General features: G+C 40.2%; 1 protein-coding gene across 1 annotated transcript; it reads right to left on the reverse strand.

Moving 5' to 3' along the window:
• Window positions 1-7,476: 7,476 nt before the first annotated feature.
• On the reverse strand, window positions 7,477-22,927 carry DNTTIP2 (deoxynucleotidyltransferase terminal interacting protein 2). Its single transcript, XM_016197165.2, has 7 exons — window positions 22,834-22,927; window positions 20,260-21,866; window positions 18,305-18,443; window positions 15,483-15,578; window positions 13,455-13,619; window positions 11,832-11,941; window positions 7,477-9,200 (listed from the first exon to the last, which is right to left on the reverse strand). The coding sequence occupies exons 1-7, from the start codon at window positions 22,903-22,905 to the stop codon at window positions 9,107-9,109; spliced, it is 2,283 nt and encodes a 760-aa protein (XP_016052651.2). The 5' UTR covers window positions 22,906-22,927; the 3' UTR covers window positions 7,477-9,106.
• Between the last annotated feature and the right edge of the window lie 2,540 nt (window positions 22,928-25,467).

A 25,467-nucleotide genomic window follows, 5' to 3' on the forward strand; every position in this document is an offset into this window, starting at 1 on the left:
GGGAAATTTTTTTCTTTTTTAAGAACACTTATGTCTTTCCATTTGTTCAGCCCTTCTTCTGTGCTCTTAGGAGTGTGTCAAAGTTTTCTTTATATACATTTTGAGTGGCAGCTGGACATGCAATGCGCAGCACATAGCAAGCTCTCAATAAATTATTTATTGAATGAAAGAACTAAAGGATGGTAGGTATGTGGAAAAGAAGAGAGGGCGTGGAGCTCAGGAGATCGATCCAGGCTTGAGATCCAGACATAGACTCTGGACATAAGACGAGATCACACAGGGAGAATGTAGAGTGAGAAGAGATGACAGTTGAGGACAGGAACCCAGAGCACAGACATTTGAAGGATAGTCCAAGAACAAGGTCTTCAAAGAGAACAAGAGGGTAGCCAGAGAGGTAGGAAGAAAACAGGAGAAAGTGTTACCTCCAAGATCCAATGGAGCAGATTTCCTCTAGAGAAGGGAGTCAAGAGGAAAAGGGAAGCATCTCACATTTTTCTAAACACCTGCTTTATGCCAGCAACTTTAACACTTACCATTTAATTCTCTCCCACATTTTAAGAAGTATGAATTACCCTCATTTTGCAGATGAGAAAATTGTGGTGCAAAGATGTTATGGCAGTGAGGTGAAAGGATTGGCTTAGAATGATGGAAAATGCCTGCTCTTCCGAGGCAAGTAGGAAGAGCACCGGGATAAAATCATGAGGGTGGAGAAGGGGAAATTGAAGGTGCCCACGTGTGAGGGCCTGTCTTTTGTGTACTCTCTTTCATAGCTCTGCCTCTCACACCCAGGATTCCAGGACGGTGTTGACAAAGTGGGAGGCCGCAAAGGGTGGAGAGCTTCCCGTCTTATTGCCACTTATGGCCAGTACAGACTCTAAAGACCAGTGGCCAAGAGTGGTTTCATTTCAACTTCCTCCTGATCGGGGGCTTTCTGTATCCCATCAGCATTTAAAAAATATAACCTCTCCCAGGCCCCCTTCATTGTGGCCCTGAGCGACTCCTTGGAGATGCTGCCCTTGGTTACTGACCATTTCATCTAGAGCAGCCTGCGCCCAGTTCAGCCCGCGCCATTCTCTGAGGCCCCTGGGTCAAGCTTTTGCCATCCCTCACCCTACCCTGCACCCACTGTGCCCACAGTTCTGTGTCAAAGGCCTTTAGTTCTCATGCACTGTGCACTCAGAAAAACCCAGGCTTATTTTTGTTACTGGTTTTTTCTCTCCAGCTTTCAGTGCCAAAGAGGCCATGCCGAGTTAGGTAGGTAGGCACTGCCAGAAAATATACTTCAAGAAAAGAAAGAAGCAAACTATATATATGCCCTCATTCACTTTCAATTTGATATCTATTTTTTTAGTACTGGCTTTGTGCAAGGAACTGTGTTGGAAGGAAATACAAAGAGGAGTGAGATCAGTCACATTTTCTGAGTTATCCTAGTGAAGACAGAGAACCGTGGATTGGTGATTCCATTAATTAGGCCTGGTTTTCGTTATGAGTGACAAGAAACTCAAAGTAATGGATGGGGCAAGACAGAGATTTCTAGGAAATGGCAGCTATTTGATCATGAGAGATCCAGGCTCCTTCTTATTGTTTCTTCCTCAAAATGCGGCTCCCACCTCATGTTCCGAGATGATTGCTTTTGCCTCTGCCATCAGGTCAACACACTGGTTAGTGGGGAGTAGATAAAGGACACAGTCCCTTTCTAAGCTTTGAAGGACACCCTCCAGAAGTTGCACTTTCACTCGCATCCCATGAAAAGATGGGAACCATAGCTGCCCCCCTCCCCTGGTCGCCACATTCTCATCTAAAAACTATGTTTTCTATAACTGTAAAAGAAAGGGAAAATGTTCAGCAGTTTCTGCGGGTGATACTGAAACAGATATGCAGATAGCTACAGTGCAAGGCCAAAATAAGTGTGACAGAAGAGTTATACTTACTAGCTCTGTAACCTTAGGCAGGTTACTTTACCTCTCTGCCAGTTTCTTCAATTATAAAATGAGGATAATAGTAGCACCTCCCTCATAGGTTTACCTAAATTGTTTTATATGTATATATGTGTTTCATATGTACATACATACAGAACATACATAAAACTTGTATTTGTAAGTTCTTAGAACAGTACCTGGCACTTATTAAGTGCTATATAGGTGTTTGTTAAATATAAATAAAATAAAAATAAGCACAGTAAAATGGGAAATTCAAGGGTAGACATGTCAGTGGAGGAAATCTGAAAAAAGACTTTATGAAGACATGTAGACTGTCAGCTCTGTGCACCAAGCACAATGCCTTGTACAAAGTGGATGCTCAAATTATGGTTTCCGAATAGGACTAAAAGGTCAGTAGTGTTTTGTTAGGTGGGATGGAGGCAAGGAAAGCGTATTAGGTGAAATTAACCATATGAACAAAGACATAAATGGTGAAAACTCACTCTGTCTGGCACAGTAGCTGCTGTGCATAGAACTAGGCATATGTTAACTGACTGTAAACAATATCAACTAGTTTGGTTTGGCTGAAATGTATCATTCGGGACCAGGCAGAAATAAACATCACTCTATTTAATGTAAGGAATTATTACACAGGTGATGGAAATGCTGAAAATGTAGGCAACCCAGAGATTGCAACAGTAGGAAACGTCTATCACCCCTAGTGCTAGAGGGACAATGGGAGGAGATGGTGTTACCAGAGCCCAGAAGCCTGGGCCAATAGGGGGGCTGTCTGGTGGGAGCTGGGAAATGGCAGAGCCACAACCCAACCCAAGGCAGAGAGGAAGAGAAATACCCTGATTTCTCCCCTTATCCTGCCCTCCAGTTTTAGGGCATTGTTTCACTGGAAAGGCAGTTGGCAAGGGAATTTGAGAAATGTAGCTTCCTGTGACCCAGAGCAAAGCAGAGAGAAACAGGCAAATGATCAGCACAAATGAAGTTTGGAGCACGGACAGGCGAGTGGTGAATATAAACCTGCGGTGGCAGCATTTTATAGAGGGTCCTGAATGTCAGATCTTGAATGTAGGGGTTTCTGCATGTTTTGTTAAGCAGAGGTGGACTACAGAAGGTAAAAATGCAGGAAGGCATCATTAAAACTATTTTGGGAAGACTTCTCCTATGGGGGAATGACAGAGAATAGGAAAATAGTAGCTTTCCATTGAGTACCTGTTTTGTGCCAGGCACAGTGCTAAGTGCTTAACCATCTCAGAAAGATGTTTCTCTTTCTGGATATGAGAATGACTTCATGGTACCTGGGTGAACATATCGCACTTATTGGAATAATGTGCATCTGGAGCAGGGCTGTAGTGATAAAGGATGGAGACTCTGGAGTCTTCTGCAGAAAGGTGAGAGCAGAAGCTGAAGGAGAAGGAGGACAAGATATTCATGTCAAACAGTATAAAGAAGAGGGCAGGCATTATGGGAAACCAAGTGGTGGGCAGAGTAAGAAAATCAGTGAAGGAAAAAGATAGGAGAAGCAGAAAAGTTTATCTTCCTGCAGAAGCCAAGAGAAGATAGAGCTTAAAGGGAAAGGTCAGCAGTGTCAAATATTTCCTGGTCAGAAGACAGACTGGCGGGGGCGGGGGGGGGGAGCCATTGAATATAGCAGTTAGGGTGCATTTAGGAAGTTTCTCTAGACAGGTGGAGTTAAGGCAGCTTTAATCAGATGGCTTTGGCTGGCTGTGAAGTAAGAGACAGGGTAATCTGCAGAGGGTACGAGTGGGTGTTGGGAGGCCTCTGGGAGAAGCCAGCATGCTGTTTATCTCCCATGAGCTCCTTGGGTGTAGGGGCTGTCTTCACTGGTGTGCCCTGGTGCTTAATTAATGCATAAGACTCAATTTTGTGGTGGCTGGCTGACTCGCAGAATGAATGAACGAACGCGTGAAAGAACAAATTTGGTGGGAAGTAATCTGAACTGAACAAAATAATTGTGGAGCAGCAGTGAAAGCTCATCTGAAAGTCAGTAGCCTCGTGGTACTTTCTGAAATCTCAGTAATCTGGACAGATAATAGTGGGTGTTTCCTGGCTGGGATTGGCAGTTGAGTGTAAATGAAAAAAACAAAACCCTAGAGAACAGACTAATGGGATATACAAAGAATTTTTTTGTTTTTTAAAGGAAGTCTTTATTTTTATTAAAAAATAGATCTTTATTGATTTCAGAGAGGGAGGAGACAGAAACATCAATGATGAGAGAGTCATTGATCAGCTGCCTCCTGCACGCTTCCAACTGGGGTTAGAGCCCAAAACCTGGGCATGTGCCCTGACTGGGAATTGAACCTTGAGCTCCCGGACCCTAGGTCAGTGCTCAACCGCTGAGCTACATCTGGCCAGGCTACAAAGAATTTTTGAAATGTCGAACCAACTGGGTCCAAATTGGTTAGGGAGGAATATGTATCCTGATGGGGGTGGAGGATGGGAGGAGTGGCTGAAATGCTTGAGGTCATGAGCTCACAATCTTTGGGATTGGGGCCCAGGCATCAGTGTTTTGTTACCTCAGGTGATTCCAAAGTGCAGCCAACGTTGGGTTAGAAGGAACTGGAGGAAAGTCTAACAGGAAAGTGGACCGAGATAGTCAGCATTCAGAATCCTGATCATTGAAGTTTTAAGTAATGAGTCTAAGGCCATGATAATGATTGGCTGAGGTTCAGTGGAAATGAGGGTAACTGGAATTGATGAGATTGAGCTTAAGAAACTGTAGGGTCATCTTGATCCAAATGCCTCTGGCTAAATCAGGACAATGATTTCACTAAAAGAAAAACCAAGAGTAAACCCTGAAGGACTATAGTCAGGCAAAATACGTAAAAAGGGGACACTGCGATCCACTGGACAAGGCAAGGCACTAGGCCAGCTGTTTAATAACCTTTCATTTCACTTTGACACCTGCTACCCTTCAGATCAAGGCAGCTGAGATGACATCCTTTCAACAGCTGAAGTACAGAGAAGTGGTAGATTTGGCTGGAAGGGCAGATGTTACAGATAAATTCCAAGGGTTTCCCCCTTACCCTTCCTATTTCCCCATCCCCTGCCCTTTGGCAACCGTCAGCTTGTTCTCTGTTTTGCTTTGTTTGGTCGTTTTTGTTTTTTTAGATCCCACATGTAAGTGAAATCATATGGTGTTTTTTCTTCCTGACTTCACATAGCATAATACCCTTTAGGTCCATGTTCTCGCAAATGGCAAGCTTTTTTTTTTTTTTTTACTGCTGAGTAATATTTTATTGTGTATACATATATTTTTTCACTTCTTCATCCATTCTTCTTGCTCCTATATCTTGGCTATTGTAAAAAACGCTGCAACAAACATAGGGGTGCATAGATCTTTTTGAGTTTTTGTTTTCTTTGGCTATGTACCCAGAAATGGAATTGCTGGATCATATGGCAGCTCTATTTTTAATCTTTTTGAGGAATCTCCATAGTGTTTTCCATAGTGGCCCCACCAGTTTACAACCCCAACAAAAGGTTCCCTTTTCTCCACATCCTTACCACACTTGTTATTTGTTGAGTTTTTATACCCATTCTGATAGGTGTGAGGTGGTATCTCACTGTGGTTTTTTATTTGCATCTCCAGATCAGTGATCTTGAGCATATTTTTGTCTGCTGACCATCTATATATCCTCTTTGGAGAAACGTCTATCCAGGTCCTCCGCCATTTTTTATTTGGATGGTTTTTGGATGTTAAGCTGTATGACTTCCTTATGTATTTTGGGTATTAACCCTTTTTCAGATGTATCATTTGCGAGTATCTTCTCCCATGCAGTAGGTTGTCTTTTTGTTTTGTTGACAGTTTCCTTTGCTATGCAAAAACTTTAAAATTTGATGTAGCTTTTATTTTTGTTGTTGCCCTTGCCCAAGGAGACATATCCAAAAAGATATTGCTAAGACTGATGTCAAAGAGTTTACTGCCTGTTTTCTCCTAGAAGTTTTATGGCTTTGGGTCTCACATTTAAGTTAATCCATTTTGAGTATACTTTCGTATATGGTATAAGAAAGTAGTCCAATTTCTTTTTTTGTACATTTATCTGTTCAGTTTTTCTAGTATCACTTAATGAAGAGACTGTAGCATAAGGTCTGATAAAGCTTCACATTCCAGAGGTGAGCTATGACTTGTTCTACTTACTCACAGTCAGCCATTTTGGTGTATATGTATGTATACATTAATGTGTATACATACATTTACGGGGAAAAATAAGTCTTACTGATGATACACTAATCTTAAGATACAGAAAAATTCTAGTTAGCCACAATGTGTATTTTCTGTTCTCTTGGTTTTTGTAGTACGTTATTCTGAACTTTCCTGAGTTGGGGGTGGGGGTAGTAGATGTAGGACACAAGAGAGAATGAACAAAAGGTCAGACATAAACTTCTTTTCATATAACTCTTGCACATATTTCTTTCCTACCATTTAAAATGGTTGAAGAACCCTTTCAAAGTTGTTTGTAGCATTCACTGCATATGACAGCTAAAATTCATATGGTAATTGGAACTAGATCTAACCATAGTTTTCATAGCCATTATTTCATTCTTTCCTTAATCAACAAGACCTCAAAATTTCAATGTGTTGCATGGGGTTTGAGGTCAGAAATTTGGTGCCTGGGTCCTATCAGTCCCTGCTTTGCAGATCTTCTAAAGAGGTTGTAACTATAAGGAAGAGCAGCCAATGGGAAAATACCACTCATGTAATAGCTACAAGAGCACCCTGACTGCAGGACTTCTCAGGTAAGCCACAAGAACCACCTATCTTCCCTATCCATCAGCCCTTATCTTTAACAGAAAAAGCCTGGCTCAGAAAGCCACAAGTCTAATGTCCCACGTTGTCTGGAAATGACAGGCTTGACCCCCAACAGGGCAAGAGTGACTACACATGGTTTCTGACCTCTTGATATAGCAACCTTGTTCATTTATAAAATGCAGCCCCATGAACATTGTGGGCTCACTTCAACCTGGTATCTTCCCTTACCTTAAGAGGGGTGACTGCCCGGCCGGGCGTGGCTCAGTGGTTGAGCCAGGAGATTGCGGTTAGATTCTCAGTCATGGCATATGCCTGGGTTGCGGGCTCGATCCCCAGTTGGGGGCGTGCAGGAGGCAGATCAATGACTCTCTCATCACTGAGGTTTCTCTCTCTCTCTTTCTGAAGTCAATAAAGATATATATATATATATATATATGTAAAAAAAGGGGGGGGTGACTATGACAGATGCATGTAGGAAGTAGAACTTTCTGAATGCTGTGTGTGAAGCCCATTTAACCATGCTGGAGTCTTCAGTGGCACACAAAGTTTGAGGGGTTTGTTTTGGTTTTATACCACTTTTTATGCTATACTGTTTAAACTGAAGAAAAATTTCAATTGTCATACTTTTAGAAGAACATTATAAGGTGCCAGGCATGTTAGGGAAGTTTTCTGGACCTTCCAGATCTGCTTAGCTGCCAGATGACTACTACTCATTCAGTATCGTATAGAGCACCAAGCCCTGATCTACCAAATCATGACACAATGAAACAGTGGTTATTTTGAGTCATTGAGTTTTGTAATTTGTTATGCAGTGATAACTAGAATGAATATGCACTATGAACTACCCATCACCTGAGCCAATAGTTTTTGCCTTTCTCATAGCTGGGTGTTTAGTGAGTACTTATTAATAACCTTTTCTATTTCAGAAACTCCCCACTGTTACCTAATTTCACATTTCATTTTGAGATTATTCCATTTCTTTTATAAAACACTGATCTGCTTATGACATTTAATTACAGGTCATGCCGATGACCCTGCTGCTTGGAAGCTATTAGTAACTGAAAGCATTCCTTCTTTACTTTTAAAACTGGAAACATTTCTTCACTTTTAAATTGTATAACAATGAGAAGATGAATTTTACATTTTAATTAGATACTTGAGGAATTGGTTACCTAGAACGCCCTTTCTGTTTTAACCCTTACTGAAAACTTTCAATAAAATGTTTTAGTTATCCTGAACTGTTATTGTTTGAGAGATTGAACTGAAATAGTATTAAAACTTTTTTTCATATGAGCATGTTTTCTTCTAACTGGCTATTTCTAAGAGTGGGATCCTATGAATTTATCCCATAACCTCACTCAAGGTTTTATTAAACCTTTTTTCCTTTTCTTAAAAATCCTGCCATTTATGCTGTGGACAGCCAAGTATTGCCTCTCATCTGACATCCTTGTTATGGGGAGGACCCATGGGACATTTCCTCAGGTCTTAATAATAGGAATGTTTCTCTAAAGTACTTGTTTTTATCTTAAGGCAGAACACTGATGCAGAACTGATTTTTGTGTTAGATGCTAGGAAGCTCAGGGCCTGCCTTTATCAACTGTTAGTTTCACAAAACTGTTTTGTTAACTTTTACCCTAGCTTCATCTAATTTCTTCCATCCTCACTTTCCTTTTTCTAATTTCCTCACTTAAAAAACTAGCTGTATTGGCATTTTAAAATAAGCTGTCTTAAAAACATTCTGGAACGAGACAGGCTACTTTAGGAATCGTTCAAGATCTTAAGGTATTTTGAAAGCCCCTCTTTCATCAGCTTTAACCCAAACTTTCTAGGCAGACTTCATCACTGTTAAGTCCTTTTGAACCATTCCTTCGGTTTTACTATGACTTTTATACTGGCCACAAGCAGATCTCTGTACCTGTATTTCCTGGATGTGAATTTATAGCTGACAAAAGGTCATTTCCTGTCTACCATCTCTTCCTCTACACACACATACACACACCCTACCTATATCTTTAATTAAAATATTGTTATTTACAATATTGTTATATATTTGATCATATTAAAGTTTTTTGAATGTTAGGAAACTTTACACTTTCTAAATCTCTTTTAATTCAATTTTCTTTAAATAACCAAGCATTGAAAACTTTACAAAAATGTCAATTAAATTCGTTAAGATTCTCTTCCTTTTCCCCCTCAATAGGTCTAAGCATGGGTGGGTCTTTTGTACACACACCGACTTTTACTCAAAGGGGCATGTGATTGATTCTCTCTCAGATCAACTTTTTCCAAACAGAAATCCCTATAAATAAATAGGGTCAGCCTATGTTAATTTTTTGTGATGGTGTTAGTTTTGAAAAACATCTTTAGTAAATAAATAAAGGGGAGATGTAAAATAGTGTGAATCTTAATTGCGAAATTTCTTCTTCTTGCGAAACTTCTTTCCTGCTGCATTTGCTGCTTTTTCGGCCATGATCTCTGAGTACTTCCTTCGGTTATACCTAAAAATAAAATCCAAACCTTTAAGTTCTAAAGTATGACACATCAGACATCAGAAGTTAATGTAACATTTTGGGGAGGTGGAGGCCACTTTTAAATCTCAGTTTTTACTGTTGCTGTTGTTGCATTTTTACCATCTATTCATCACATTTGTACTAAGTTCCACCATGTGTAAGGAGCCATACCAGAAATTGGTGACAGAGGAGTGAACTAGACAGCCAAAGCCCCTCCCTCATGGGGCTTACAGTCTAGTGAGAAAAAAATGACAACTGTAGAGCGAAGCTTTGAAAACTTTTAGTCACTAGAAACTAATGCACTACATCCAGCTACTACCAAATGCTTTAAATATTTTTGTGGGATAAAAATGTAAATGTAAGGACTAAGCAAAACAAAAAGTTTATACTTACCTGAAAACACACAGCTTACTTCTTGTAACCTTAAGTAATATACTATAGACCAATGGTTTTCAAAGTGTGGTCTGGGAATGAAACCCTTTCAGGAGACCATTTGGTAAACACTATTTCACAAGTGTACTAAGACATTGTTGCCTTTTTCATGCTCATTATCTCATAAGTGTACACTCAGAGAAGTCTTCCAGAGGCTACACAATGTGTGGTATCACACGAGACTGATCCAGAAGCAGATATGAGGCTCCAACTGTCTTTAAGCCAGACATTAAAGAGATTAAAATTTATTTTTGTTTTGAAAATATATTAATGTATAATAGATTTGTTATAACTTCAAAATGAATTAATAAATATTTTTTTAAGTTTCTAAATTCTAATTTCTACTATGGTAAATATTGATAAATGTAACCCACAAAACAAAAGTTCTTTGGGTTTTCAATAATTCTTCAGAGTGTAAAGGCATCCTCTGACCAAAGAATTGCTGCTATAGACTATATTTCCCCATTGGGCTTTGGAAACACAGAAGCACAATTTATTGCAGAAAAATAATGCTGTAGTAGCTAGAAGCTTCAAGAGAAGAAGAGCTGTCCACAGTTAATTATGAAAAGGTAAAAAAAATCCTCTAAACAGTGTTATATAAATCTGTTATCACATTACTAAAGATGAGGATTAGCTGTAATTCTCTTTAAAACAGAAGCTATTTAAGCCCTTTAAAACTTTACACCTCACTCAATCCCAAAAGCACAATTTACACAGGCTTTCTAACAAACCTAAAGTAAGATAAATGAAGCAAAACCAAAACCCACATATAATACAGAAAAGCACATTTTCTTCTGTCCCAGGACATTCCTACTAATGAACATATAATACATTAAATACATTCGGTGAAATTCTCTATCCCAAAGTGGTCAGAGAAAACCTCTTGAGCCAGATGTAAAGTGTATTAAGACATTCCATGAAGAGATGGGCTAGTACAGTGTTTCACACATTGTGGCATGTAAATTTAGGTGATAAAATAGACAATATTCATTTTAAGTAATGTACTTTATCTCAATGAATGTAAAAATATATAATTAATAAACCCATTTACAGTAGCAATATAAAGTCTCCCTTTTAAAATAAAGTAGGCAGTATACAGATTTTTATGAATTTCATTCTACATTTCTAGTTTAGTGCCCCTACTTCCTTATTCTAAGATTTTTTAGTATGTTAACACTTACCTAAGTGTTAACCATATGTCGTGGATAAAAACTGACCTATATTTTGTAATCCTGATAATGGTAATCTCAGAAATCACAGCAATGTTGACAGTGCTTAATTCTAAAATTTTTACCATGACGCAGACTCATTAAATAGCTTACATAACATTTTGAATTAAATTTGTTTCCCATACCTACATCTACATTTTTTTTAGAACCCCTGATAAATACTTCCACTTTTGCTACTGAATCAATCTGGAACTTTAGCAGAGGTTTCTATATGAGGTATGCTTTTAAATCTCCTATAATATATGTACATAGTTGCTTCAAGGACCTTTACTCAGATTGCTCCCTGATTAAAAAATCTTCTCAAGTCCACACGTAAGCCCTGCCTCTCTTTCTTCCTCTTCACAACAGAGCTTCTTCAAAGAGTTGTGTCCATTTCTTCATTTTCAACTCATTCCCCTAAAACTCCTGCCAAAGTTACTGTAACTAAATCCAAAGAAAGGTTTTAAGTTCTTATTTCATTTGATCTCTTGGCAGCATTTCCTGTTAACCACTCCCTCTGGCTTATACCTGCTTAAAACATTCTCTTTCGGTGACTTCTATGACTTTGTGCCCTCCTGGTTTTCTTAATGCCCCCTTGGCTATTCTTTTCCAGTCTTCTTGCAGGCTCATTCATCCACAGCCAGTCAAATATTTTCAGCTTCTCTCGAAAGCAGTAGTTCTAAACTGGGAATGCTTATGCCCTGCATGGGACATTTGGAAATGTCTGAAGACATTTTGATGATCATGAGTGGGGGGCTGCTACTGGCATACAGTGGGAATAGAGGCCAAGCAGGCTGTTAAACATCCTACAATGCACACGAAAGTCCCTCCTAATAAATAATTATCCCATCCAAAATGTAAGTAGTGCTGCTTTTGAGAAAGCATGTTAAAGCATTTTAAAATAATCTGAAATTTTAAAAGTTGATGTATATTCTAAAGGAAAACATACACATTATGAAGTGAAACATAAATTCCTTACCTTCTGAACTCAGAATCAGCCAGCAGTTCATCCACAATAGTTTTCTTCCTTTGTTTCTTGGGAATTCGTGAATGGTAGAAGTCAGCTGGATTGTCAACAATGGTTCCAATCTATGAACAATTGATTGAAATATATCATGCAACACCTGAATGCAATTTTGCTTTTCTATTTCAGGATAGCTCTAACCAACTGTATTTGTAGAAAGCAATGAAAAAAACAAGCATACATTACACGAACATTAAAATTAACTTTGCCATTTTAAAAGCAAAAATAAATCACCCAGTTAATCTGCGTTAGGTCATAATGACATTTCTTTGTTAGTTTAAAATAAATCCAAAATTCCTTTTATACAATTTAGTGCTAAATTCTTGATGAATAGTGTAACTAGAGGAAAAAAATGGGACAGATAATATAAACTCTTGTTTTAGTTTCCGAATTTAATGAAATTGACACATAAATTCTGCCACACACTTATCATAAATGCTGCCAGCTTAGAACCTTCTTATTGACCACTCTGCACTAGGTCATACATTCAACCAAGTAAATTTTACTGAGTGTCTACTATGTGCCAGGTACTGTCCTAGGGAAATAAAGATAAGAATCATCTGGTCCATGGCAGTGAGAAGGCCATAGTCTTAAAGGGAAGAGCTACAAACAGGTAACTACAAAATTAAAGCAAAACAGTACTATGCTGAACAAAACATTATAGATGCTCTAAAAACTAAGTGACCAATTCTGCCTGAGAGGGAGAAAGAAGGTTTCACAAATGATGACATTTTAGCTTGGATTTGTATGGGTAAAATTTCACCATGCAAACATGGCAGAGCCAAGCACATGCAAAGTCAAATGCCAACAATAGTTTGTGCATAGTCTGAGAAGACGGTATAGTTGAGTGTGTTCGTGCTTAAGAGGGCTGTGTGACAAAGTAAGAGCTGGTGAACTGGTTTGGGTGCAGATTGTGAAGGCCCATATCAAGGGGCGTAGGCTCAACCCTACAGGTCAGAAAGAATCACTGAAGGTATCATTGCATGGTATCTGTGATACCATTGAACAAAGGTGTATCATGAACAGATTGCCTTTTTTTTTTTGGAATAGACAACTAGCTTCAATGTGGAGGACGGACTAGAGGAGGGCAGACTATTATAATAATCTAGGTGAGCGACATGAAAGGCAGTCAAGAACAAAATGAACTTGAGAGCTCCCAGAGGATGACTCCACTGCTTTCATCTTAAAAACCAAGTTTTATTTCAGAATTTGCCTGGGGATGCCCCTCTACCTTGAAAAGAAGATTTGGTGTAAGTGATTCCCTTTCCCCTTCATCCTGTAAGAATTCTTGCTCTTAGGCTAGTACTATTCATAGACGGCACACCCATCTTATAGGTTCCATAACTTTTAGAGAGCCAACTTATGAACCTAGTTACCATCTGCAACACTCTCTCTATATGGAAAGCCATTACATGCTGGTGGCTGTCTGAATTGGGTTCTGGCCATTATTATATGGCCTGAGCAGATGCACACTGTAAATATTCATCTATTTTAAGAGTAAATAGAAAGATGACACTATAGTGCTTTCCAGGCTAAAGTCCACAGAATGTCACCACCATTACTCTGTTTGCTTCATACCTGGAAGTACTTAGGGAAACCATCCCTATCGTTTTTCTTGTAAAACCTTTTTGGGTCCATGCCAGCTCTCATCTTCAGGGCTTTGAGATCATTTTTTAGTTCATCTGTCAATTCTGGAGCTTTCATACCAAACCAGCCGTCACCTGCTGTTTTTTGTCGCTCTTTCTGAAATTCAGATTTAAAAAAACAAACAGAAAATTCTAACTTTAATAGTGTATAAACCACACCCTATTTCCCCCAAAATTGTACATACAGAAAATTTCATTAATTAAAAACAAACAAGGTTACTTTACCGGACGTATTGGTCTCCAGATCTATCGTTCATAAAAGGAATGAAGCCATAAAAAGTGATCTCTCTGGTAAGTTAGGTAAAGCATTATCAGTTTCATAAATGAGGGATCCTTTAAATTTAATTTTGTATTTTAGTAAGAACTGCTGACTTGCTGGAAGAATAACCCACAGCTTTAATTTCTACTGTCTAAAATAGCCTACAGAAGAGATAATGTATAAAAACATTTCCACTTCTGAAGTAAATATTAACACATTTATTCAGTCACCTTGGTATCTCAAAGTCACTTACTAGAACAGTCCAGAAATTGGTATTATTTCTTTAAAAAAGAGAAAGAAGAAAGGAAGAAGGGAGGGAGGGAAGGGGAAGGAGGGAAGGAAGGGGGGAAGGGGGGGAAGGAGGGAAGGGGGAAGGAGGGAAGGGGGAAGGAGGGAAGGAAGGAAGCAGGGAAGGAGGGAGGGAGGGAGGGAAGGAAGGAGGGAGGGAGGGGAGAAAGGGAGGGAGGGAACAGACGGAGGGAGGGGGGAGGGAGGGAACAGAGGGAGGGAGGGAACAGAGGGAGGGAGGGAGGGAGGAAGGGAGGAAGGGAGGAAGGGAGGAAGGGAGGAAGGAAGGAAGGGAGGAAGGAAGGAAGGAAGGAAGGAAGGAAGGAAGGAAGGAAGGAAGGAAGGAAGGAAGGAAGGAAGGAAGGAAGGAAGGAAGGGAAAGAAAGAAAGAATTAGCCCTGGCCAAGGTGGCTCAGTTGGCTGAATGTCGTCCCCTGCACAGAAAAGTTCCCGGTTAGATTCCCAGGCAGGGTGCATACAGGAGGCAACCGATTGATGTTTCTCTCTCTCCCTCTCTCAAATCATTAAAAAAAATATATTAAAAAAGTAAAAAGATAAATGATTCTTTTAAAAACTCCTAGCAAGTGATTTGCTTAATTTTTTTGCTATATTCATACAACCAATGTTATGGATTATCTACCAGTGCCTAGGTGCTTCATATTAGTCATATTACTGGAGTACCTTCCTCACATTTTCTCCAAACTCTCTTGATAACTTCTGTTTAAAAAAAAAAAAAAAAGTGTTTATTGATTTCAGAGAGGAAGGAAAAGGGAGAGAGAAACATCAACGATGAGAGAGAATCACTGATGGGCTGCCTCCTGCACGCCCCCTACTGGAGAGGGAGCCCATAACCCGGGCATGTGCCCTGACCAGGAATCGAACTGTGACCTCTTGGTTCATGGGTCTCCTGGTTCATGGGTCAATGCTCAACCACTGAGCAACACCAGCTGGGCTCTTGATAACTTCTTATGCTTATTAGTTGAAATGCCAGATGGAAGCAACCCCCTATATTTTACTAAAGAAAAATTTCTATTCTCTCATTTGGCAGAATAAATAGACCAGATTTTTAGCTGGCTACATTAAGTTCCCTAAAATAGCCTGCAACAGCCAGAGTTCCTAGCCTTTAGTGAACAGTACAAGAGGTATGGAACAGTGACCTTGCATGGCGACTGTCACTGTTTCTAAGGGCAAAAAAATATATATCTATGTGCACCACTCACAGATATATATTTTTGTGAAATGTATATCACTTTGTGAAAATCCATATAAAACGTGTTTATGGAACCACATTTTATGGGCCCTTAAGTATCCCTGTCAATTTTCTTTGAAAAAATATATATTTTAATTGTACAACCTGGTCATATATGAGCTGAACACAGCTAAACATTCTAAATAACGAGTCATTGTACTTACTCTGCGTTTTTTTTGAAGTTGATATTTTGATTCACGATATGGTGGGACACAGTAGTTTTTTTCAAAATCAGGAGTAATGACGGCTTTCTGCATAATCTATAAAATTATTAAATTGGCTTTAAAGTTTCAGAATGTCATGTAACTTTTTTCAACATTTTTTTGCATTACAGAAACATCTCTTAACATATTACCTTTATGCACAGACATACTACTGCAAAGTTGTTCCTGTTCTTAAATTTGTAAATTATATAAAAATGCTTTAGAAGGCAAACGGAAGGATTATTTTAGGAAATCTGTAAAATTGATCATCAGTTCAAATTTCTTTCACTATTATGAATCTGCACACATTGCATTTACATTGTGTCTATTTGAATTTATTTCTTGGTGTGCAACCAGCCACCTGCACCAAACAACTGGAAAATAATGGGAACAATGCCACAATGGCTCTTGAAATCCCTGAAAAAAACCTGTTTTTTAGTAAGTTCTTTTGATATTGGTAAAACAGTTTATAATCTGAGGAGACTGGCTTAGACTATTAATAAGTATAGCAATATAGATTTTGATTGAACAACATATACTTTTTAATGTTATACCAATGAGATCATCCTATCTAGACAAGTCTGATTTTTGCAACTCAACGTATCTTGGATGAATTTTTCAATGTCAGTTTACACATAGACCAACAACTTTCTTATTAATAGCTGTTATACACCAGTTTTTCTTCTGACACTTAGTTTTAACAGTTTCCATTAAACATTGTAAACATCACCTCTGCACACTTGTGATTATTTTTGTAAACCAGATTCCAAAATCTGTCATTTAAAAATTTTATAGGTAATGTTAAATTGCCTTGCATTCAAATAGTATAAACTCCTACCAACAGTTAACAAGGGCCCTTTTTCTTTATATTACCACCAACATTGGCTTTTATCTTTTTGTATGTTGTCAGTGGTGTTTCTTGGCTATTTTCACTTGCTGTTAATCATTTTTATGTATCAAGTCCTCCTTCTGTGGGAATGCCTGTAGCCTTTTGGGTTCTTTTTCATTTTTAATTAGGGTCGTGTTCTTATTAATTTGTAGAAATGTTATTTTGTATCTTAATGATATGAATCTGTGGTATTGCTTAAGTTTTAAAATTTTGTGTTGTTAGTCAAATCTGTTACTCTTTTCCTAAATTACTTCTGCATATTTTATGTGCCTGGGATGATTAAATATTGTCATAAATACCATTTACGTGACTAGAAGCAGCCTCAGGGTAGTCATTTCCCCCAGTGCAAGAACTAAAAAAGATGACTCCTTAATCCTCAAAATAGTTCTCAAGAATATAGCAAATATTAATGTGGTCAATAACATTTGCTATTATCAATTCAAAAATCAATTATCAATTCAGACACCCCCAATTTAGGTTCAGGCTTAGAAGTTTATGAGTAGTACTGTAGCAGTCTAGACTTTCCTAGCACTCAGAAAAGAGAGCATTATGTTTAACAGCTTATTAAGAACTTGTGTCAAGTACCACACTAGGGTTTAGGACAGTGTTTTTCAATTGTGACCAAGATATTTTGTGTGTGTGTGTGCTATTGGCATCTAGTGGGGAGAGCCAACACTGCTGCTAAACATCCTATAATGCACAGACACTCTCCCACAACAAAGAATTATCCAGCCCAAACATAAATATTGCTGAGGTCGAAAAATCCTGTTTTAGGAATACAAAGATAAAAGACAGTAAAATAACAGGTATACCACATGATTAATAATGAATCTGATATTGGGTGTTGTAGAAGCACAGAGGTTGGGGGAAGGACTACGGTCAAAGAATGTCTCCCAAAGACAGTGATCTATCTCTGCATTGGCCTTGGAAAGAAAAGGGTATGTTTAGGTAACTATAGCAGTCTTCGATGGTGAGAACACAGCAGGTGGGTAGAGTTGGAAGAACAGAGGCACCTTGAAGGCTCTGAGGGACCCACTGAAGGACTTAAAAAGAATATCATGGTCAGGTTTAGGATTTTAGAAAATCTAGCCAGAGTACAGACAACAGCTTGAAGAACAAAGAGTAAGGAGGCTACTACAGTAGTCTAAATGAAAATTAAAGGTCGGCATGAGCCAGTGACAGTGGGGCGAAAAGGAGGGAACAGAGTAGAAAGTATGTAAGCATTATAGCCTACGCTTAGTGGCTGCAAAATGGATCGATTTTGGCATCAGTAACCAGGACAGAGAATACAAGAGCAGGAGCTGGTTCAGGCAGGGAACAAAATAGGGCAATTAGCGAGATTAAGTGCCTGAGCACAAATGAAAGAGCAGACAACAGGCACCTAGATTTAAAGACCTGAGAGGCAGCAAGGTTAGAAAACACAAACGTGAAAAGCAGCTGTGCAAGGTGGTGACTAAAGCTGAGGGTTTGGGTAAGGTTTTCTAACCTACAACTTCCTTCTGAAATTAAATGTACAATTTTATGTACAAAAAGGTGCACTTTTTCCTGATGGGGGAGGCAGGCACTCACAGCTTTCAGATTCTCATCACAGTCCAGAACAGTTAAGAACTAAAAGTATACCAAGAAAAGAGAAGAAAACACAGCCCCTGGGATCATAACTGATGGGTGCAAGAGGAGGAACATTGATCCTGTATTACTTTATTTTTTCAAGTGTCATCTTTTACAACTAGGACTTCATAAAAATGAAAAATGATTGTTTTGGAAAGAGGGAATGGAGCACAGCAGGCTGATGTGACTTCAATGTAGGAAAATTGGTCTCTCACCAAGGACTAATCATTTCTAGAAGTAATTAGCTAGTTCTATGAAAACCTACAGGCCACTTCATGTAACTTACCTCATTTTTCTTTTTCTCCTTGATCTGTGTTAGAGTTTTCTTGTTTGACTGTAATTTGTCTGCATTAAAATTTATATACAAACCACCCAATTGCTTGATACTCAGACCAGGGTCTATGCTGCTGCTTGTCAACTTCAGACTGAAAGAGAAATGATCACTTAAAGATCAAGTAATTAAATCAGAACGGAAATAACTGAGACTATTTTAAAATCACTTTTTCCCCCCCTTTTCTCCCCTTCTACTGTGAATGGAAAAAAAAGATCCTTATTTTTACAATAAAGTTTTGAAAAACTGGACAAATACATAATCTATTAAAAGTCATTAAGAAAAAAATTCTGGGATAATGAATTAAACAAAAAAGCTTTTTGGGAGCACATGCAAATTTATTCCCCAGATTTTCTTTAAGAGGATTAAGGCCATATACTATACCAACAGATTTCTTAACAGGATTTTTTTTTGGTTAATCCTCACCCGAGGATATTTTTTTCCACTGCTTTGGGAAAGGGGGGGGGGGGAGGGAGGAGAGTGAAACACGGATGTGAGAGAGATATATTGTTTGCCTCCTGCAGGCACCCCAACCAGGGCCAGGGATTGAACCTGCAACCCAGGTACATGCCCTTGACTGGGAATTGAACTCTTAACCCTTTGGTGCATGGGCCGACGCTCTACCACTGGGCCCACTGGCCAGGACCATAACGGATTTTTATTTAGAAAAGAACTACAGAAAAGAGGATGAGATGCCTCTGGCAATTTGGTTCAACTTCATATATAGGTAGGGAGTTAATAAACGTATATACTTCCATCTCTAAAACCAATAAGACAGACTCTTCTACTCTGAACGTTCAAGTTATCCAAACTTAGAATATTCTTCTGGGTAAACAAAGGCATCTGGTAGCACCTCTCAACCAAGGACGTTTTAAACAGCGATGAACATCTGTATTTCTCACTGGAACTTCTTATAAATGTCATACCCCAGACCTAACAAATTAGACTCTTCAGCAATTGCCTTGAGGTCCTGCTATATTTATGCAATGAGAATTTCTACTTTATATTACTGAAGGGTCCTTTTTATAAGCAAGTACGCTTACATTTATAGTCACTTTCTTCCCTAATTATTCATATAAACTGAGCAGCTGAAAGTTTTGATAATCAACTTTTATTGGAAAGTGAAATCATTCTATTGCAGTGCCTTGACAGTGATCCTCAACACTGAATGTACATTAGAATTATCCTAGGGAAGAGAACTGTGGCTTTTTAAATTTAAGAGTGCCTGAGCCTAGCCTCTGAGACTGTTTTCACTGGGCATCCGTTAAAATATATATAATTCCCTAGCCCTGGCCAGTGTGGCTCAGTGGTTGGAGTGTGGGGCACTGGGTTGGGGCCTGTGCAGGAGGCAACTAATCGATGTCTCTCTTGCACTGATGTTTTTTCCCCCTCTCTTCTCTCCCTCCCTCTCTCTCTGAAAAACAATGTTGATCCTCAGGTGATGCCTGTATTTCATGGATACACTGCTATCAGGGGCCTGTACTTGGGAAAAACAAATTTAAAACAGAGAAAAAAAAACTAAAGAAGTAGCCCCAAACATTAATGCCTTTCAGTAGGTGATAGATGGGATTATAGGTCATTTTTCTCCTCAGGCTTTTATTTTTCAATTTCTCTACAGTAAAAAAACATTATTTTTCTTCCCTTTTATTATTGCTATTAACAATCATGCAGGAAAATCCTAACAGATGATTTTTAATATATTACCAAAAAAAGCACTTTTAGCTATCACTGGTGGGAAAAACATGATCATCAAAAGCATCCAGAGACAAGGGAAATGGTAGGTGAAAAAGCTCTTTCATACAGAACTGGAAGTAATAATTTTCTCAATTCCTATGCTTTCTAACATTTTATGGTAAATTAGCCACTTGAAATATGTATCAAGAACTTTTTAAAATAAAGACAAAACTTACAGTTTAGACTTTGTGTTATTTAGTAAGTCGTCTTCATCACTAAACTCATCATCTTTGTCTTCATCTGATGGTTCTTCTTCACTTTCTTCCTCCTCTTCCTCTTCCTCAGTGGCAACCTCACTTGCCTTGTCTTCCTCATCCAAGTAAAAATTTTTATCAGCACTTAATCCAGGAGTTGTGTCAATTACAAACAATGCATTGTCACATGACTTATTTTCTGAGTCTCCATTTGATTCCCTTTGAACCCTGTTTTCAACAAAACACACAGTGTCCTCTTCAATTTCACTGTTTTCAGACTGCTGACTTTCATCACTGCTGAGAAGTAATAAAACAGAGTCACCTTTATCCTGAGATGTGTTGAGCCCAGACTTGTACAGTTTAGTATCACACTCAAAATCTACATCCCTTTCATTTGTGTCTTCACTATCAGCTATAATTGTGCACTCTTCTTCATCACTACCACCATCACTTGAAGTGAAGTCATTTGTTTTTATGGTGCTCTTTCTCTCTTCAGTCCATCTGTCTATTTCCACAACTGCAAATGTTTGAGCTAATGATTTCATTATAGTCTCACAGTTCTGATTTGAGGGCTTCGATATGGTTTTGTTATTTTGGGGGGTTGAATGCCTTTGAGAAACTAACTGCTGAAGGCTGGTGTCCTGAAGATCAGGAAAACTCTTCAACTCAGAATTTTTCTCATTAATTTCTTTTCCCTTATCTGTCACTCCTTTGGCTTCCTCATCTAAGCTCTTACAATTCTGCTTTGGTATTTCTTTGAGAGGGGTAACATTGGCCTGTTTTTCCTCTATTATATTAAGACGCTGGCATTTTTGCACTGTTGGTTTTTTCCCTGACTTTCCGTGGAAGGAATCATCATCAAAGTCGTCATAGATTTCATCATTAGAGAAATTTGGTTTATTTACCTGAGGAAGAAGTCTTGCTTGTAAACGAGAAGTTTGTTTGGTATCTGAATCCTCTGAACTCATAGGTGTATTTACCATTTGCTTTTCATTTCCTGGTATAATCTTAGTATCTTTCTCCTCTGTTTGTGCCTGTAATTTCCTCTGCACATTCCTTGTTGTTCTCCTAGTTTCAATTCTGGAAAATGTAGAAATATCTGAGCATGATGACTCAGCATCAGAAATAGCTTCCGAATTTGATTCTTGGCTTGGATCTGCTAGGGAATTAGCCTTACTTCTGGTTCTTGCAGAAGGCACAATTCTAGAAATACCTGAAACATGCGATTCTGCTTCAGAGACTTCTTCTTCAGTATGAGACTCACTTATTGAAGTTATTTTCAGCCTTTTCCTAACACTGGACACTGGGGTGTATGCAACTAAGATTTGCCTTCTCCTGGTTACTCTTAAAATGCAATCCTGGGGCTCAGATACAGAGCAATGTGATTCTGCTTCAGAGGTCTCTCCATCAGTAGATGGTTTGTTCATTTCTGGTAATGAGCCTCTAGTTCTGCTCTTCCTCTTTGCAGTTTTAGGAGTTTCAGGGATTGGACTTTGTTTCCTGTTGCTCTGTGATTCAGCAGTACTTAAGTCATCAGGTGGAGATTCCTTCCTGCCTTTTAGATGAGCTTGAATTCTTTTAGCAGAATTCTGTAAGCCAGAGAAAACACACTGTTAATTTAGGTAGGGCTAGCACATGGCCGAGGTGAGACACTCTCCTCAGGAGCAAATTTTAAGAGGGCACTGGAAAACTCAGTAAACAAATGAACACAAAACCCACCATCACCACCCATTACTTTAAAAAAAATAAGAAACTTATATACTGTATCTGTCCCTGCATTTGCAGGGTCCTGCTTCACTCGCCTCACCCAAGTCCTTGAATCTGGCTTTAACGAGCAAAATAATAATAATAATAATAATAATTATAATAATAAAAACAGAAAATAAAGTTTCTACACCTAAAAATGCCAAATATTTTAGGTGGACCTACATTCCGACACATATGGGGAAGAGAGAATAAGGAGAATATTAACTCTGAGTAAAGATATATTTGGAAACACAGCAAAATAATCGGTCGCCGCCCTTACCTTTACATACCTACGTGAATAAATATTCGTTTCCTTTCATCGAGGAATCATAGGCAGCAGACTAGCGCCACTGAGAGCCACCAGGCGGCATCACTGTAGACCTTCCCACGCCAAAGGAGGTGCCGTGGGGTCACCGCCAGTCTCCCAACGAGAAAAGGTGCCCTCTCCAAACCCATTAAATTAGGCTCACGCTTGGTGGCCGAAATTAATCCTTAGTACGGCGTTAACAGTAAAGTTAAAAGGCTAGAGCTGTTCATCTGCATTAGAACTGAACCACCCAAAGCAAGTTAACTAACCTCTCTGTTCTATACTAAGGACCACCTTAAAGACTGCAGCCAGGACTGCAGAGGAAGCGCCAAGCTCAACGCGGGGCCTGGCACGCAGCGGCGCGGGGCAGGCTGGTCCGGACGCTCCCCGTCGTCGGCCGCCGCTCCCCCTCCCCCGCCGCGGGACCCCGGCACCGCCCCGCCCCCCTGGGCGCCCCTCAGCGAAGCGGCGAGCGGAAGTGAGGGAGCCGAGCTATTTCCTACCTTCTGCTCGGAGCTTTCAGGCGACGTAGCTGGGACTCCGGCCTGACGCCGGCCCGACCTGGTGACCACCATCTCCCCGACTACGGGCCCCCGTGGCCTGCCTCAGCTCCGGCGCCGCGGAAGTGCGTCAGAGACCCGCGGGCTCGCGTTTGCCGCGAGGATTCCGGACCTCGCGAGAATCTCTTACGTGTCCCCGCCCCGCCTGCCGAGGCCCGCGCGAGCCGAGCTGGGGGTCCCGGAGGTGCGCGGGAGAGACCGGCGTTTTGCGGGAAGAGCGCTTGGTGGGGGCGGGGAGACGCGCAGCGACAGGGCCTTCGTGCCCGTTTCGCCCCACTCCATCCAGCCTTTCATTTGTTGGGCAATGCTAAAGGTTTTAATGTCGCCAGGGGTGTGCAAGGAGACGTTTGCATTACTTACACTTTTTTTTCCCCCCCAACAGTCATTACCCTTGTATTATTTGTGAATTTAAATATAAATAAAATAAAATTTCAATACTTGGTTGGGGTAAAGATGTTTATGTTAAACGCCCCAGGAACTCGGAGACGAGTTCAGAAGCTCTGTAATCTAAGGTGAGACGGTGACTAGGGAATGGGAAGAAGCAGAAAAGAAGGAACGTTTAAGAAATTGTAAAAGAGAGTGATAAGATTCTTGGAGTGAAGGGAAGAGAAAGACCTGAATGAGTAGAAGCTTTGGGGCTTCTTTTAGGATGAAGGGTGGAGAGCCAGAATGTTTGAGAGAACGGAGAGGTGATTGCTGGACGTGAGGACGGACGAGTGCCTCGCTGAACGTATTTTTTTTTTTTTTTTTTTGAATATATCTTTATTGATTTCAGAGAGAGGAAAGGAAAGGGAGAGAGAGAGATAGAAACATCAATGATGAGGGAGTCACTGATGGAGCCCGCAACCCGGGCATGTGCCCCGACCGGGAGTCGAACCCCGATCGCCTGGATCCCAGGTGGACGCTCAACCGCTGAGCCACGCCGGCCGGGCGATGTGTTCTTTTCTGCTTTTATAACAGACAGCCTTCCTTTTCCCTTAATGTCACAAAGCACAGGTTCTTCAGTGGGCACGCTGCCACTCAGTTAGATAGCTCCTTTCATTGTTTCCCTTGCAGCCGGATGTGGCTAAATTTTGGCCAATTACATATAAATTGAGTGTCCCGTCGTTCTTAAGGGGCATCTTCAAAGAGAGGCCCTCCCCCGCCTCCTCTAACTTCATTCCACTCCCTGGAAAGCTGAGCTCTCTGGCGTCCAGGCAGCAAGCCTGCCCCAAGAGGAGGAGTGGGTGCAGCCGCAGGAGAACGCTCCTTCCTTTGAGGCGGGAGGGAAGGGCTGCGACTTGAAGCAGAGAGGAGAATATGAATGCGGGGGAGTTAAAGTGGAGAGAAGGAAAGAGGAGGGGACTTTGGAGAGATAACCCCAATTCTCTCTGTAAGCAGGCGATTCATCTGCTCAGAAGAACGGGGAAAGTTTAGGTTGGTTCTTGAAGGGAATGTTGTGAGGAGCAAAAAGAAGGAATTTTGGTAGGGCCAAGTAGCAGCGAGACTGTAAGAAGAATAGGAAAGAGGCTGGACTTCATGAAGAGAAGGTAGAATGGCAGACGGGAAGGAAAGTGAACTATTGGAGCATCAATCATAGTAGCAATATTGAGTATTTACTATGTCCTGGGTATTAAGGGCTTTACATGTGTTAATTCATGTGATCTCTACAAAAGCTGTAACATGAGCAAATGCATGAAAACAGAAATTAAGATCACAGGAGTGGATACAGAAAATTGGGAGAATATTTGGAAATTTGTAATTTTCACTTGCAGGCATGGCCCCTTTAAAGTAAAACAAACAAAATTCCAAACATTACAACCTAAAACAAATATCAAAATTAAAATGTCATTGCATATTCATAATCTGAAAGACTGAGCTAGTCTACCACCAACATGTGGTCTGAGGGTGGACAAAACTGCAAAATGGCCTGTTTTTGTTTTATGTGGACTTGCCTGGTCTGCCCTATTTTCCTGTTTTTGCCCTCTCTGCCTACCCTCTTTACCCAAAGCGGATTTGGGGCAAACAGTATTCTCACTTTTAGGTAAGTACAGTATAAAAAAATATGGTAGTACTCAAAGAGAAATTCTAACCTCGATAGTCTCTATTTTACTAATTAAACCCTTAAACTGGAGGGTTGACTCTCTCTGGGATTTTATGCATTAACCAAAAGTTGAGCGTTTTAGTGCATGGGCCTCCCCATAATAGATACTATTCATGGTCATTCTGAATTAGTACAAATAAAACATTGCTTTTAAACTAAGTTTGACCTGTAAGAAGGTCCCCAATAATCCCATCTCCTGGTTTCAACCCCTTGAACGTGGGCTGGACCTAGGGACTTGCTTCTAATGGAAAGAATGGCAAAAATGATGGGTTACGTGACCCACGCGCACCTGAAGCAACCTGCGTGGAGGGGGTGGCCTCCAGCTCCTGCAGGGCCTGCGGTACCTGCGCGCTCAACCCGGTGGCAACTGGCTGGGCCACGCAGCGCCTGTCTGGTTTGCACACCTGGCCGAGCTAGAGCTGCTCTACCTGGATCTCAGCTGCGTGGCCTTCGTGGTGGAGGGCGCCTTCCAGAACCTCTTGGGCTCCTCGCTC

Source organism: Miniopterus natalensis, chromosome 9 (genome assembly GCF_054644295.1).
Source record: "Miniopterus natalensis isolate mMinNat1 chromosome 9, mMinNat1.hap1, whole genome shotgun sequence".
NCBI lineage: Eukaryota > Metazoa > Chordata > Mammalia > Chiroptera > Miniopteridae > Miniopterus > Miniopterus natalensis.

Excerpts from the sequence above, each read along its gene's own strand:
- DNTTIP2 (XM_016197165.2), bottom strand. The coding sequence starts at position 22,905 with ATGGTGGTCACCAGGTCGGGCCGGCGTCAGGCCGGAGTCCCAGCTACG. Across the intron at positions 15,579-18,304 it reads AGGAGAAAAAGAAAAATGAG|ATTATGCAGAAAGCCGTCAT; the intron begins GTAAGTTACATG and ends ATAATTTTATAG. Across the intron at positions 11,942-13,454 it reads GTTTCCCTAAGTACTTCCAG|ATTGGAACCATTGTTGACAA; the intron begins GTATGAAGCAAA and ends AATTGTTCATAG.